The 13,273-nt window shown below is 39.4% G+C and overlaps 1 protein-coding gene across 1 annotated transcript in view; it reads left to right on the forward strand.

Moving 5' to 3' along the window:
* Positions 1 to 13,273, forward strand: part of st6galnac3 (ST6 (alpha-N-acetyl-neuraminyl-2,3-beta-galactosyl-1,3)-N-acetylgalactosaminide alpha-2,6-sialyltransferase 3) — a 104,305-nt gene that overhangs the window by 49,407 nt on the left and 41,625 nt on the right. The window contains exon 3 of the mRNA XM_084732054.1: positions 1,032 to 1,441. Within this exon, the coding sequence (XP_084588180.1) occupies positions 1,032 to 1,441 (410 nt within the window). The remainder of the gene's footprint in view (positions 1 to 1,031; positions 1,442 to 13,273) is intronic.

Raw genomic sequence — 13,273 nt, forward strand, 5'->3', positions numbered from 1 at the left:
CTCACCAGAAGCTAAGATTTCCTGTTTTAAAAACTCTAATTTCCTTTTTTTAATTCTATTTCCCCCTTTGGTAATTTCTAAACACCCCATGTTCCCATACCGGCTTTCTTGCATTTTTAGCGTCTCAGTGATCGAGGATGTTGTTACTTGTATATACAAACACATACACGCAGGCTAAAAGCCATTGTTCTTAAGATACAAAAGGAAATGATAAAGCACTGCAGTATTTTGCACTCTGAGATATTTTCTTTTTCTCTCTTGGGTCTAGTTAGTTTTCTTGTGCCTCTATTGTGTGAGCTATACAATAGCTGTGATGATTCTTGCCTTGGCTTTTTAGGGAGTCCTGTGTCTGCAGGCCTGAGGCTCACTGTTTCTAAGTTTGGTTGATGCATGATAATCAAACAGTTTTAATGATAATTAAAGTTTGAAACATATTACTGGTTTTGAAACTGGTAATTGTCTCATGCCTATTTGCTGTTATATTAATATTAAGAGTCTCATATATATTATAATATAATAAGCCCAAGGGGATGTTCTCAAATGTCTTGTTATGTCAAAATCCCAAAGATATTTAGTTTACTGTTATAAGAAGACTAGAAAAACCAGAAAATATTCACTTTTGAGAGGCTGAAATCAGGAAACTTGGACATTTTTAATAATAATTGCATTTAATTAATCCTGTCACAATCTTGTCAGTTAATCAGTCTGTCGATCATTTTCTCCACTAATTGATTAGTTAAAAGTCCAAGACGACGTCCTCAAATGTCTTGTTTTGTCCACAGTCCAAAGACATTCAGTTTATTGTGAGAGAGACGTAAAGATACCAGAAAATATTCACATTTAAGAAGCTAAAATCAGACAATTTGGACTCTTTTTTTCCCTAAAAAAAATGCTCAAATCAATTAATAAATTATCAAAAAAGCTTGAGATTAACAATTAATCGATTAATTGTTGCAGCTCTAAATTAAATATTATATATATATATATATATATATATATATAAAATAAGCGTCTTTCTTTGTCTCCTGCAGCCTCTGAAGCTTCACTGTGAGCTCTGCAGCATCGTCTCCAGCTCCGGCCAGATGTTGGGTCAGGCCGCTGGCCCACAGATCGACCGTTCTCCCTGCATCTGGCGGATGAACAATGCTCCCACACGGGGCTTCGAGCGTGATGTGGGCCAGCGGACCACGCTGAGAGTTGTCTCGCACACCAGCGTCCCCCTGCTGCTGCAGAAGCCGCAATATTTCTTTGGCCAGGGCAACGACACTGTCTACGTAGTGTGGGGGCCGCTGCGGAACATGAGGAAGGACGGGAAGGGCATCGTGTACAACATGCTGCGACAGGCGGCGGAGAACTACCCTCATGCACGAATCTACGTCACCACAGAAGACAGGATGAACTACTGTGACATGGTCTTCAAGAAGGAGACGGGAAAAGACAGGTGAGTCTTTTTTCTTTGTTTGTTTTCAGCAGCATCACTACATTCCAACGCAGAGCAGACCTCCAATTTTTCTCTCTGACAAATTCACCACTCAGTGCTTTGACATTCACTGTTCTCTTTGCCGCTATAATATCGACCTTATCGATGCTGATGGTCTGCTCAATGCTCTATGCTTTCCTCGTCTCAAATCCTCCCTTTCATGAGGCTTTATCAAAGTGAGTTACTTAACTTTCCTTCTGAAGAGGCCCTACACGGCACTGGAGGCCATTCTCTAAAGAGAAGCTTTTATGAGGAGCCTCAGAAGCGTGCGCTGCCTCGGTTATAGACATCGGCCAAATACTGGTCTGGGGAAAATCCGGTTAATGAGGTAGCATGGTTCTGGCAGTCTTTCTAAACACCCGAGCTGCAGCAGGTCTCACAACTTCTCTGACAGCATCTTGGCGCATTTTAAATTTGCAAAAATGGCAAAATTATTCAAGCTGCAGATCAGTGAAGGATAACCTGAAATGCTGGAAAGAGCTTTTTTTTTTTTTTTGTTGGAGACATTTAGCAACAACATATGCTAAAACTGCACCCTGATATTTAAAGACAGACCCACCTAGCAGCTCTTTTCTCTATCAATTCCCCAAAGAGAATTGCAGGTTAATGACTATGAGAACCAGGCTGCAGGCTCTCTATTGTTTAGGATGAACCTCATTTCTCAGACTCGCCTCTGCTCATTTCCACAGAGCTGTACACTCCTGCCTCTCCCACATGTCATCAAGACCTCTCTTAACTTCTTAAGAGGATTAACATGTTCCGTAATAGGCGTAGCATCCATTCCATTTCGGCTCCATTGTCTCGCTCTTATTCAGGATGGCAGGGTTAACAACGAATTTCATGTCGAGCGTCCATGTTCAGCCTGGCTCAGCTGTTCCGAAAGCCCACAAAGCACAGATAGAGGCGCGGGATTAGGGAGGAATGCTCTGGGAGAAGAATCTCATTACAGGACATAATGCTCCTGAGTGTGATGCAGCGCTTCAATCATTACCGATTGGTAACAGAGACCAAACTGGAGGTGTGAACAATGAACCACATCTAATGCATATGTGATGAGCGCTGAGACGTTTGTCTATAGGTCTGTGTCCCTGCCTGTCCGTCACTGTTTGTCTGAAACTTGGCTGGATGTATTACAGAATTAAAAGGATATTTCGGATTATCTGAAGTGGGGTTATATGAGGTACTTATCGATGGTCAGAGTATCGACTACAGTCATGGTTGGCACCCCGCCCGTTTGGAGAAGCAGAGAAGAGCAACTGCCCAGAAGCTAAGTTATGTACTGCTGTGGACAGGTATTTCAGCTGCTCAAAAATCAATATCAGTTTACATAGACACTATACTTTCTATTTTCACCACTTTACTTTGCTTTCAGACAGCCTATTCCAAAGGAAAATTGCCATTAGATTTGCCCTGTATTACTCTCCACAAACTGATCAAACTCCAGAGGCGAAATCAGTACTTTCACTTCGCAGAACATGAGAGTTGCTGGTCTACCACTGCCTCGATCTGTTAGGTAGTTTGTGTTACTGTGTGACTTTAGTGAGTCCACACTCACTGTATTTTATAATTTCTTGTTACTGAAACCTGAAATCATTGTGTATATTGATTTTTTTTTTCACTTTTCCATTGCACACTATATGCTCAAAATCTGCAGTTTGACATTTAGGCACAGCCAGTGTCAGTTTTTTAGTTCCCTCTTGGTCTTGAATGCACTTGATGTCTCATTTGGCTTTTTTGACCCGCTCCTGGTGTGGTGTGTACCTGATCGTGGAGTTGACTCAGGCTTTTCCGACAAAAAAACCCTCTTTTATAGTCTAAGACAAATATTGCCCTCTCTCGCACGACCAGACTGATTTCTTTCAGTCATTTCACTCTGCAGAACATGGGAGTTGCTAGTCATGCTCGCCTCTGTTAGTTTGTTTGTGTTATTGTGTGACTTTGGTGAATCTGAACTATCCTTTTATAACACCAAAGTCCCACGATAACACAAACAAACTAACAGATCAAGGCAGCAGCTCCCACGTTCTGCGAGGTACAATTTGTGATTTTGCCTACGGTGTTTAGGTGGTTTGAAGCGAGTGACATCTGGATGTTTTAACAACAGTTTTCCACTGGAAAGGGCTGTCTGAGGGCAAAAACATTCTAAATACAGCATACACTTAAACTGATATTGATTTTTTTTTTAAGGTGGATTTTTAAGTGGTTAAAATATCATATGCTGTTGACCCTGTCCACAGTAGTACATCGCTTAGTTTCTGTGCTGATATTCTTCTCTGCTTCTCCAAACTAGAGCCATGCCATCTACTGTAGGTAATATACTGACTATTGATAAATACCTCTTAAAACCCTACATTAAATAATCCAAACTATTAGTAGTAATAAGTGTCCAGCTTGTAAATCATCCTGAGAGAGAGCAGTAATTCAGTATTATTTGAATGTAGTCAGAGGGAAACTGTAGAGCTTATACAGTATGATGTAACTCAAGAACTGAATTATAGCTCTTTATGTTGTTTATGTAGCCTTACAAACTTTTTTTTTAAGTCTGCAGCAATATAACACTTCCAAAAGTCTGAAAAAGAACCCAGTCAATTTATTTTCTCCGCTTACACATGCACACTACATTTATTAATGTCTTATGGTCCACAACAACATAACACACTCTTAAAACACTCTTACTGGAGCAGCTCGTCTGCCTTTACCCTGTCATTTTTGCGTGTGTTCGCTGGTTTACTGTCAGCATTTGCTACATGGTGCAGAGGATAATCATCAGCTTGGTGGAGATGGAACAGTGATCGAACACATCTCTAATTATCCAGATTGCCTCGAGCAGCCTAGGAGACGCACCGCCTCAGCTTCAACTTGCTGATCAGGCGCAGCGCGGCACCGACTGTCTAACTCGCCAGTCAGCCGAGTAACAGTCTCCCCATCGCTAATTTAAAGCCAGACATAAAAGGTCTGCCAGGAAGCTCAGTCATTTCTGGACAGAGGTGAGGAAGTTGAACTTAAAGGGACAGTAAGGATTAATTGAAGTGGGGTTGTATGATGTTCTCCCGCTGCTTCTCCAAAGCTGGGGTCTGCCAGCCACCTACTGTAGGTAATACACCGATTATCGATAGGCACCTCATAAAACCCCACTGACTTCCCGACCCCAAGACCTCCTCAGTTCAGCCCGAGTCAACTCCATGACCAGGAGCAGTTGATTTCACATCAGGAGCAGATTGAAAAGGTTAAATCAGAGCATCAAGTGTTGTGCAAGACTAAGCTCATTTTGAGCATATAGAGTGGAAAAAGTGATAAAAAGTATTCTTAAAAAATGTCTCTGTTAAAAAGTACTTGACCATTTTTTTTATCTAGAAGTGATTGAATACCTGCACCGACGAATGTCAGTCAAACCCATTCATGCAATTTAATTTCACAAAGAGAATTGGGCAAAGTTTTAATTGCAGACTTTTTGTTGACATTTCTTTTGCTGTCTCACACTGAAAAATGAAGCTTTTTTTTAAACATTTTTTTTACATTTAGCCTTTTTTCCAGTACTGGTACAAGCAAGCAAAAAAACTGGCATGTAGTATGGAATTGGGACGCAGTCAGTGTTGATAGTTGCACAATGGATTGCCTGAAGGAAATCAAGAAGCTGGTCACAGCTTAGAACGAAACTTTAAATAGATGGTGGTAAAAAAAAGAACTACTCCAGACAGTAACACCTCTAAAAACAAACAAAGAAACATTATAAATCTATCTGTTTTATAGTTGTGAGGTGTTATTTCGTAGTGACAGTGTTATTAATATCTGTTGGCACAATTCTTGGTCATTAACCAAGGAACAAAACAGTGAAGTACGTTTATTTCTTGTAAACTGACTACCAAAGAAGGATACTAAAATGTGTGTATAGTACAGATAAAATGCATATATATAATACAGTATATATTGCACAGAAACAGTCACTAGAAATGCCTTTCAGAGGATGATTTTTTACTTTTATACTTTGAGTACGTTTCAGAACCTGTACTTTTTCACTTTTACTTCAGTAAAAATGTTGAATCAGTACTTCTACTTTTACCAGAGTCTTTTTTTAACTTAAATATCTCTACTTCTACTTTTGTAAAAATGTGTTTACTTTTGCCACCTCTGCTGAGATGCAGGAGCTACTTTTTGTTTAAAATTCTGTAACATTTGAATAAAGTACAGAAAAGATTCAGCATCAATACATACAGACGATTCTGTGGGTGAAAACTGTGTTTGTCTGCTGGCAGACAAACGTCCATGTTTATGTATTTTCAAACAAGCAGAAGGTGTATCTTGATGACTCAGCCGTTAAAGGCAGAACATCACAGTGACGTCTCAGGTTAAAATCCGGCCGAGGACATTTAAAGCTTGACGTCCTCCTCTCACCCCATCAATCCATGTAGTCATCCTCTCCAGTGAACTGCCAAAACAAAAAGCAAAAAATAATCTAAAAGAAACAGGCAGGAACGTTTCACATAAACATTTAACAGGAGCCAAGACAAAGTCTGACCACAGCCTCGGATGTAAATGTACTTGACAGCCGCTTAAACATATGATTCATGTAAGTGCGCACTGCGGCTGGATTCGCACGGGCTGAACCTATCCGTCATCAGTGCTACCTCCTGAGCTGCAGTCGTTGGCTGTCGGACCATATCGGCGTGGCCCTGTTACCGGCGGTAGATAACAGAGCTCACTACGACACAGGACTTAAATCACAGTGTCACTTTACGCGCTGCCACCTGGGCCTGCGTGACCGGGGTCTCTGCTTCCCAGCCAGCTGCTCCTTCTCAGCATGTGTATGTTCTTATGTTTGTGTGTGTGGATGTGTGTTTTTTCACAGGTGACACACTCTGTTTCTGATAGAGTGGGCAATTTTATTTATCCCTGTGAGAGCCTGCTCATTCCTGTAGTCTTTTTTATTCCACCGAGACAGGATTCTTCTTCATTTTATTCTTTTAACTATTTTTGCAAAGCTTTTAACAGCCTACAAGGTGATCTTTGTATGTTTCATTGGAAATGAATGAGGCATTCTGTGCCATAAAAAAACATGCTTTATACATAAAGCTTTTGTTGTTTTGAAATCTTTGTTGTTTACATGGGTTTGCAGCCTTCTTCCTCTTTTTTAGTGTCTCATTGTCGTTTGCCTGAAATAGAGGGATGTCATAAGACTTGTGACATGTCTAGTCTTTGAGGTGAAAGCAAGTTGTGTTCAACAACATGTTGATTTAATGTGACTTCAGCAAATGTTAAGAAGTTCTCAGCTAAGGCAGAAATATCCTAAAATCATTAGCATTGATGAAAACACCTAACACTAATGCCTGGACTACACTGGACGTTTTTTTCTTTTTCTTTTAACCTCGTGGATCTGCAACTGGAACAAATGTCTGTCACATTACACTTGTCCTTGTGACAGTCATGTGCATCATCATGCACAGCAGAGCACATTATGAGTACCTGCTCATCAAAACATTACTCATACGTCAGAACCTCACACATGTGACCTTTAACTTCAGGAGAACACAGATGCCATTTAGTCATGGCTCATTTACTTTTGTGTATTCAACTTTACATTACTCTCAGTCATCCTCAGATGCATCCAGCATGAAATTAGATTTCTTTTTATTATCTACAATATTTTATGGAGACACATTTGGCTCAAAATTAACTCCTGTTGAGACGTTGGAAAGAAGAAAACATAAATGTGACAGCAGAGTCTGTAAGATGACATGTGTTTGAGGGATTATTTTGTGGTAAAGACTCAGGTTTCTTGCTGCGGTTGTCAAACGAGAGTAGGCAGACTGGGATTTTAAGCAGCTGTGATTTAGAAACTCAGGCACAACTTGAAGAGGTCACTCCGCAGAGTGCAGGTTTCTGCCAGACAGCAGATGGTGAAGCACCTACTGCAATGCCACCACAACTGCCAGATGCAATCAGCAGAAATTTGCAAAGTTCTGCCCACATTAACATGATGCGTTGTCCTGAGCTGAAACAAGATTTCTAACTGAAGCAGTTGTTGACCACTTGTGGCCCCAAACAGCTGGTTAAGAAGAGAAAGAAGTCAGCTGTCAATCATCATATAAAACAGAGCAGTCAAAAGATAGAATTACTGCCTGAGTTTTCAGGTATCTGTACTTTACTTAGTTATTTATTTTTCTGATAACTTTTTACTTTTACTTCCTACATTTTAACACAAATATCTGTACTTTCCACTCCTTACATTTTCAAAACAGGACTGGTATTTTAGTTTTAATGCATCTAATGGGAATAATTGATTATTTTTATTTTGCATCATTACATGCTGCCTTCCCAACATCAAGACTGATTTCTACATTAATGGATGGCCCAATAATACATAGAAAAGGCGATGCCTTGGCGTATTCATCAGGGCATATCAGACACAACACATGTAACGAGACAAAAACGACATAACAAGACAAAAAAACCCCAAACCCTTAAAGATGTAACAAGACCAAAATGACAACATAAAAGCAACATAACAAAAACAACATTAAAGACATCAAAAGACGTAACAAGACAAAAAAAGACAAAACAAGATGAAAATGGCACAAAAGCAAAAACAAGACAAAAGTGATGGAAAAGATGTAACAAGACAAACATGATGTAACAAGACAAAAAAGACGTAATGAGACAAAAAAGACCAAAGAGGATGGCACAGACTGACTTGACCGTGGAGAAAAGGTGATGTTCAGTTCGCTTTCCAAAGAAGCAGTTAGTGGAAATGTCCTTCAGAGGGCTACTTTTCACTTTTTATACTTTGAGTACATTTCAAAGCCTGTACTTTTTCACTTTTATGTGAGTAAAGAAGTTGAATCAGTACCTGAAAAAAAGAAAGAAAGACTTTTACAAGGCATTCTTGAGGTATCAGGTGTACAAGAATAGGATGACTTGAAACATAATGCCTGTGGCCACAGGTGTCACTGACAAGGAAAAACCTTTTTCTTAACGTTATTCTTAATCACAGAAATCCTTCAACATACAGCCATGAATGTGCCAAGAAAAAATTAGGCTGACCGGTCCAGCAGTATTCTAGCTTAGCTGCAGACAAGATGCAGGTCTGTTGACCACATACATTTACAAGTGATTGCAAGATCCCCTCCATGTGTAGGCCTGGAGACAATGAAATGAAGATAAAAAATGAGGAACTGTTTCCAAATACAAATCTTCAAATTTGAGCAATAATCAGGAAAGGAGGAGGAAATCAATTCAGTGGCAAGTGACACAAATTATCCTTTAAGGGCTCACTGATGCCTCAGGTTAAGTGAAAGTCTGACGAAAGAACCAAAAATGGATGTTTCATCTGTAATTCATCATCAGGGGCTGAGTCACTTTGATCGTAGATGAACTTAATAGCAGATGCTCCACTCTCCAAAATATGTGGTGAATTTTACTTTAATCTGCTTTTATTAGCGTGAATGTCACGGCCGCGTAATCATGCTTCATAATCTCCAGCCGTCCACTTCATGTGAGCATAAGTACCCCTGGCAGTCAGTGCTTACTCATCCAAAAATAGTTTTGGGTTAAAAATGAAGCGCCGTTCAGTTTGCCAGCTCCTCTGTGTTATAATCACTGTGTCAGAGATTCTGTTCAGTATTTGTGAATGTGAGCCGCTCTTTACCAAAGTCATGTGTCGCAGATCTCAGATGCTTTTGCGATATTTGGAGTTACAAAAGCCTGGAGGTGCTCCAAAGAGAATGAATTGGGAAACACAGGAGAGGAAGAAGCACCCGTAGGGATTTTCTTGGGATAAGGGAGTATTTTCTGGTTTTAAACTGACAACATCCCTGTGGACTAAAAGCTCACTCGTATAAAGACTCAAACAAAACCTTTTGGTATTCCAAAAGTCTCCTGTTTAGTGTCTGTGAAACTGCTGATAATGCTACAAGTTTTGAGTTTTGTTTCTCTACTTTTTTATTTTAAGGATTGTACACTGTAAACCCAAATTAGTTTGCAGTACTCAAAAAAAATTACACAATTAGTTGCCACAATTTTTTTTGATTCATAAAGTCAGTAAGTTATCAGAGCTTAAAATTACAGTTTAAATAAAATAATTGATGAAGCCGGCTCAAATACTTTCAGCATATGCACCTCAGAATTTTACTTTACCCTGCTTATTGCAAATAATTTAACTGAACTGAATAATTAGAAGCATGAAAACCCATTATTTCCTCAACCATTTAAAGGACCAGTGTGTAGAAATCAGTGGCATCTAGCAGTGAGGTTGTAGATCACAACCTACTGAATACTTTCCTAGTGTGCAGGAGAAACGGCTGTAGCTGTGAAACTTGTGCAAAATTCGAAAGGCCCTCTCAGGAGACAAAGTTTGGTTTGTCTGTTCTGGGCCTTTGTAGAAATATGGCAATTCAACATGGTGACGCCCGTAAAAGAGTACACGAGTTTTGTCTTTGGACTTGAAATGATAAGTTGAATTAATATTTTGCTGAGATTTAATTAAACTAAATAAATCAAGTTTTTTAGGGAAACGATCAGCATTTTAGCATCTAGACATCCCAGCCTGCATTGCTTGACAGTTAATGTAGCCCAATCCTAAAGTGGCATATTGTTGTAAAATTCATTGCTGCTTCTGCTGCCTTACTTTAATGTTACTGCAAGGTTGCTGTATTTTTTACTTAAGTTTTTCAAGTGTAGTGTTGAATCTGAAATACATCCACTCATTTCCTCTCAGATGATTTTGATTGTTGATCTTGCTGTTTTGTCTTGTTCAGCATGGCTCTCGCTCTTTTTCTCTATTTTGTATTAACAAAGAGAACAAAAATTGCATTTACACACTGTCAGTTTCAGTCAGATCATTACAGAGAAAATCAGTTCCACTCAACAGTTGATAGATAAACCCAGTTTCATTTAATAGAGAAGGAATTCTTTTCCTTTTTACAGCCTCCCTTCATTGTCCTTTTATGCTTAAAGAAATGTTTCCAGTGCAGCTTTTAAATGTCTGATATTCCAGACAAAGCAGCTGAAAATTGCTGCCTGACCCTGAAATATTCTGGCACAAAGTGAAGGAATGTGACAGAAAGCTCCAATCACTGAACTTTGTTGATGCAATCTTCGTCCCGATGTGATCGAGAGCGTCAATGTCAAATGACTCCCTGCCAGTGCACAGGCTTTTGTTTACAGGGAGCGCAGTACGTGACTGTATCTATAATTGCTTTGTGTATTGGATGTGAAGAGAAGGAGAAATAGCAGATAGCAGGATTGTTGCTGTTGGCTCATGTAGGAGATTGAAACACAATGTTTGCGGCATCACCACAGAACTGTAATTTCATGCTTATCACGACGAGCCGTTTAAAAAGAAAAGCGAGCAAGAGGATTCATTGTGTTTCTCTCCACATGAAGCTGTGATTCCCACTGTACGCGGCCCGAAAAATCAGCACCGCGTGTTGCTCTCCATCCAAACCAAGAATTTGTCACTGAGCAAGCGTGTAATGACATTACATTTCTGTGTTGAAAGCTTGTAATTGCTGTGAAATTATCTTATTAAATGAAGCCACTGGAAACGCTGAAGCACAAATAACCCGGCGTTCTGGGCGGCTGTTCATCGGGTCAAAACCGGTCAATTCAGAAGAAGAAGGAAGTCATCACAGTGTTCGCCCCCAAAGGAAGAAGGGATCAACGGCTCGTCAAATTTTCTGTGTTCTTGTGACCCCGGCTCAGCAGCGGCAGTCGGAGGGAAAGAAGCAAATTGTCATCTGGAGGCGAAGTGCAGTCTTCCTTAAAGTCCATTTCTATTTATGTCCTAATGATGTAATGACACTCGGAGGACGTTAGCAAAACTATTAGTGGGGGAGGGACACTGGGTTTCCATTAGGACGTTCAAAAAAGAAGAAATCCTTTTATCCTCCATCTGTGTTAGAGGGGGGTGTCTTCAGTCATTAATGATATACCCCTTCTCCATACATGTGTGCTCACTTGGCTTGACTCGGTTTGACTTGGAGCGGCAGCCTAGCACAGCCAAGTTTTGTATTTCCATCACTACAGGGCTACCCTGTGTGTATTTTAACTGATTTGCGCATATCTTGAGTGATGCGGTTGTAAAATGTTGCATAAATAAGTTCAATTACCTATAAGTTTTTCACAGTAAAAGTTGTTTTGTTATTTAAAAGCTTTTATTTTGAAGCAGCAAAATGAGGACATTTTTAGTTTTCATAAGCAGTAACTTCACACTAGGGGTCGGGGAAACTACTTGGAGATACTGAGATTACTGTAATGAAGTAATTTTTGGGGCATTTGTACATTTGTGAGTACATTTTCAAGTCTGTACTTTTAATCACATGCATTTCACTATTTAATCTATGTAGTTACTTTTAAAATCATAGTTTAGTACTGAGTACAATTTGAATGAATATCAAAACCTTTCCTCTGCATTTTTGGAGCCAGCAAGTCAGTCTGATCGCCAAGGGGACTGTGAAAACCGTGATATAAGAGAGGTGACGGTGAGCCCCTTTTGACTGAGTGCCCACTATTGATAATGTATTAATGGTTAGTAAGTTGTAGTAATTAAAGAGGAGTAGTTTTTGAGAAGAACAGCAGTAGTTTTAGTTGTAAATGAGTAATAATAATTTCACAGTACTTGTACTTGAGTACAGATTTTCAGTTCTCTTTCCACCACTGCTTAACACAACTTTCATTCAGGTGAAAGCAAACATGAAACAGTAAAATAAAACACCTGAAAGTACAAACAGCGATACAGGAAAGAAAGAAACTCAACTTCAAACCACACAGATTCAGATAGAACTGGGGTCTGCAACCTGCACCTCTATGTAGGAATCTCTGCACTGCTATAGTACTTCATTACAATGCTGTTTTGTCACATATTTTACTTAATCAAAAGATTGCGGCTCCAGTGATTTGGATTTAGCACTTGGCCATATTGCAATTTAGATAATATTTGAATTAATTGTGGAGCCCTAGTAAACAGTTGTGTACATAAACTTTTTTTGTTCTGAAATTAATAAACAAGTATGTATTTGTATTCATATCACCAAGAATTTTATCACAGAAAATTAGATATTTTTTCAAACTATCGTTTAGGATGCTGCCTCTACTCTCTAGCATATTTGAATAAAATCTTCTTTATGCAGTGGAAACTAACAAAATCAGGGTTTTTTTTCTACCACCTGGACAATATCGCAGGTAGACATGATTGTTAGCCTGCAGCCACAAAAGCAGTAAATGCATTTTCTGTTCTGCTTTGCAGCACCTGATTGAATAAGCTCCACTGGGCGAAATCTCCCAAACACACACCTGCACCACTAGTCATGTACCAACCCTAACATCTAATAAGCCTTATTAGATCAAATGCTCTGTGGCTCCAGAAAAATAAGACTCTAAAGAGATAAAATAGCCTCATAACATAAGGCTCAGTGGTGTGTCAGAATGTATTAAGAATATGTCTCTGCACCACTGCCACAAAAATAGTTTCTCGCATATTCATGCTTTTTATAAGAATTATGTTTATCCTTTAAAAGGCTATATTATCTTTAAAAGGCATAAGAGGACAAAATGAAACTTTATTGGCCCCAGTTGGGAAATAATGTAGCTGCAGCAGTAAACAGTAACAGGATTTAGGTGGAGACAAAAGAAAACTAATACTTAAAACAGCCAATAGAATATAAAGTAGAGTATTAAGAACAGTGGGCATGCCAAACATTTTCCTACTTTCATGGTGAGAAGCAGAATGAGAGGCACGTTATAGATGCCAGCCTTGCCGACCATCCACGGCTTGTTGACAAAGCAGACACACGGAGAGCA

Source organism: Lutjanus erythropterus, chromosome 12 (genome assembly GCF_056507025.1).
Source record: "Lutjanus erythropterus isolate fLutEry1 chromosome 12, fLutEry1.hap2, whole genome shotgun sequence".
In the NCBI taxonomy this organism is placed as follows: domain Eukaryota; kingdom Metazoa; phylum Chordata; class Actinopteri; order Lutjaniformes; family Lutjanidae; genus Lutjanus; species Lutjanus erythropterus.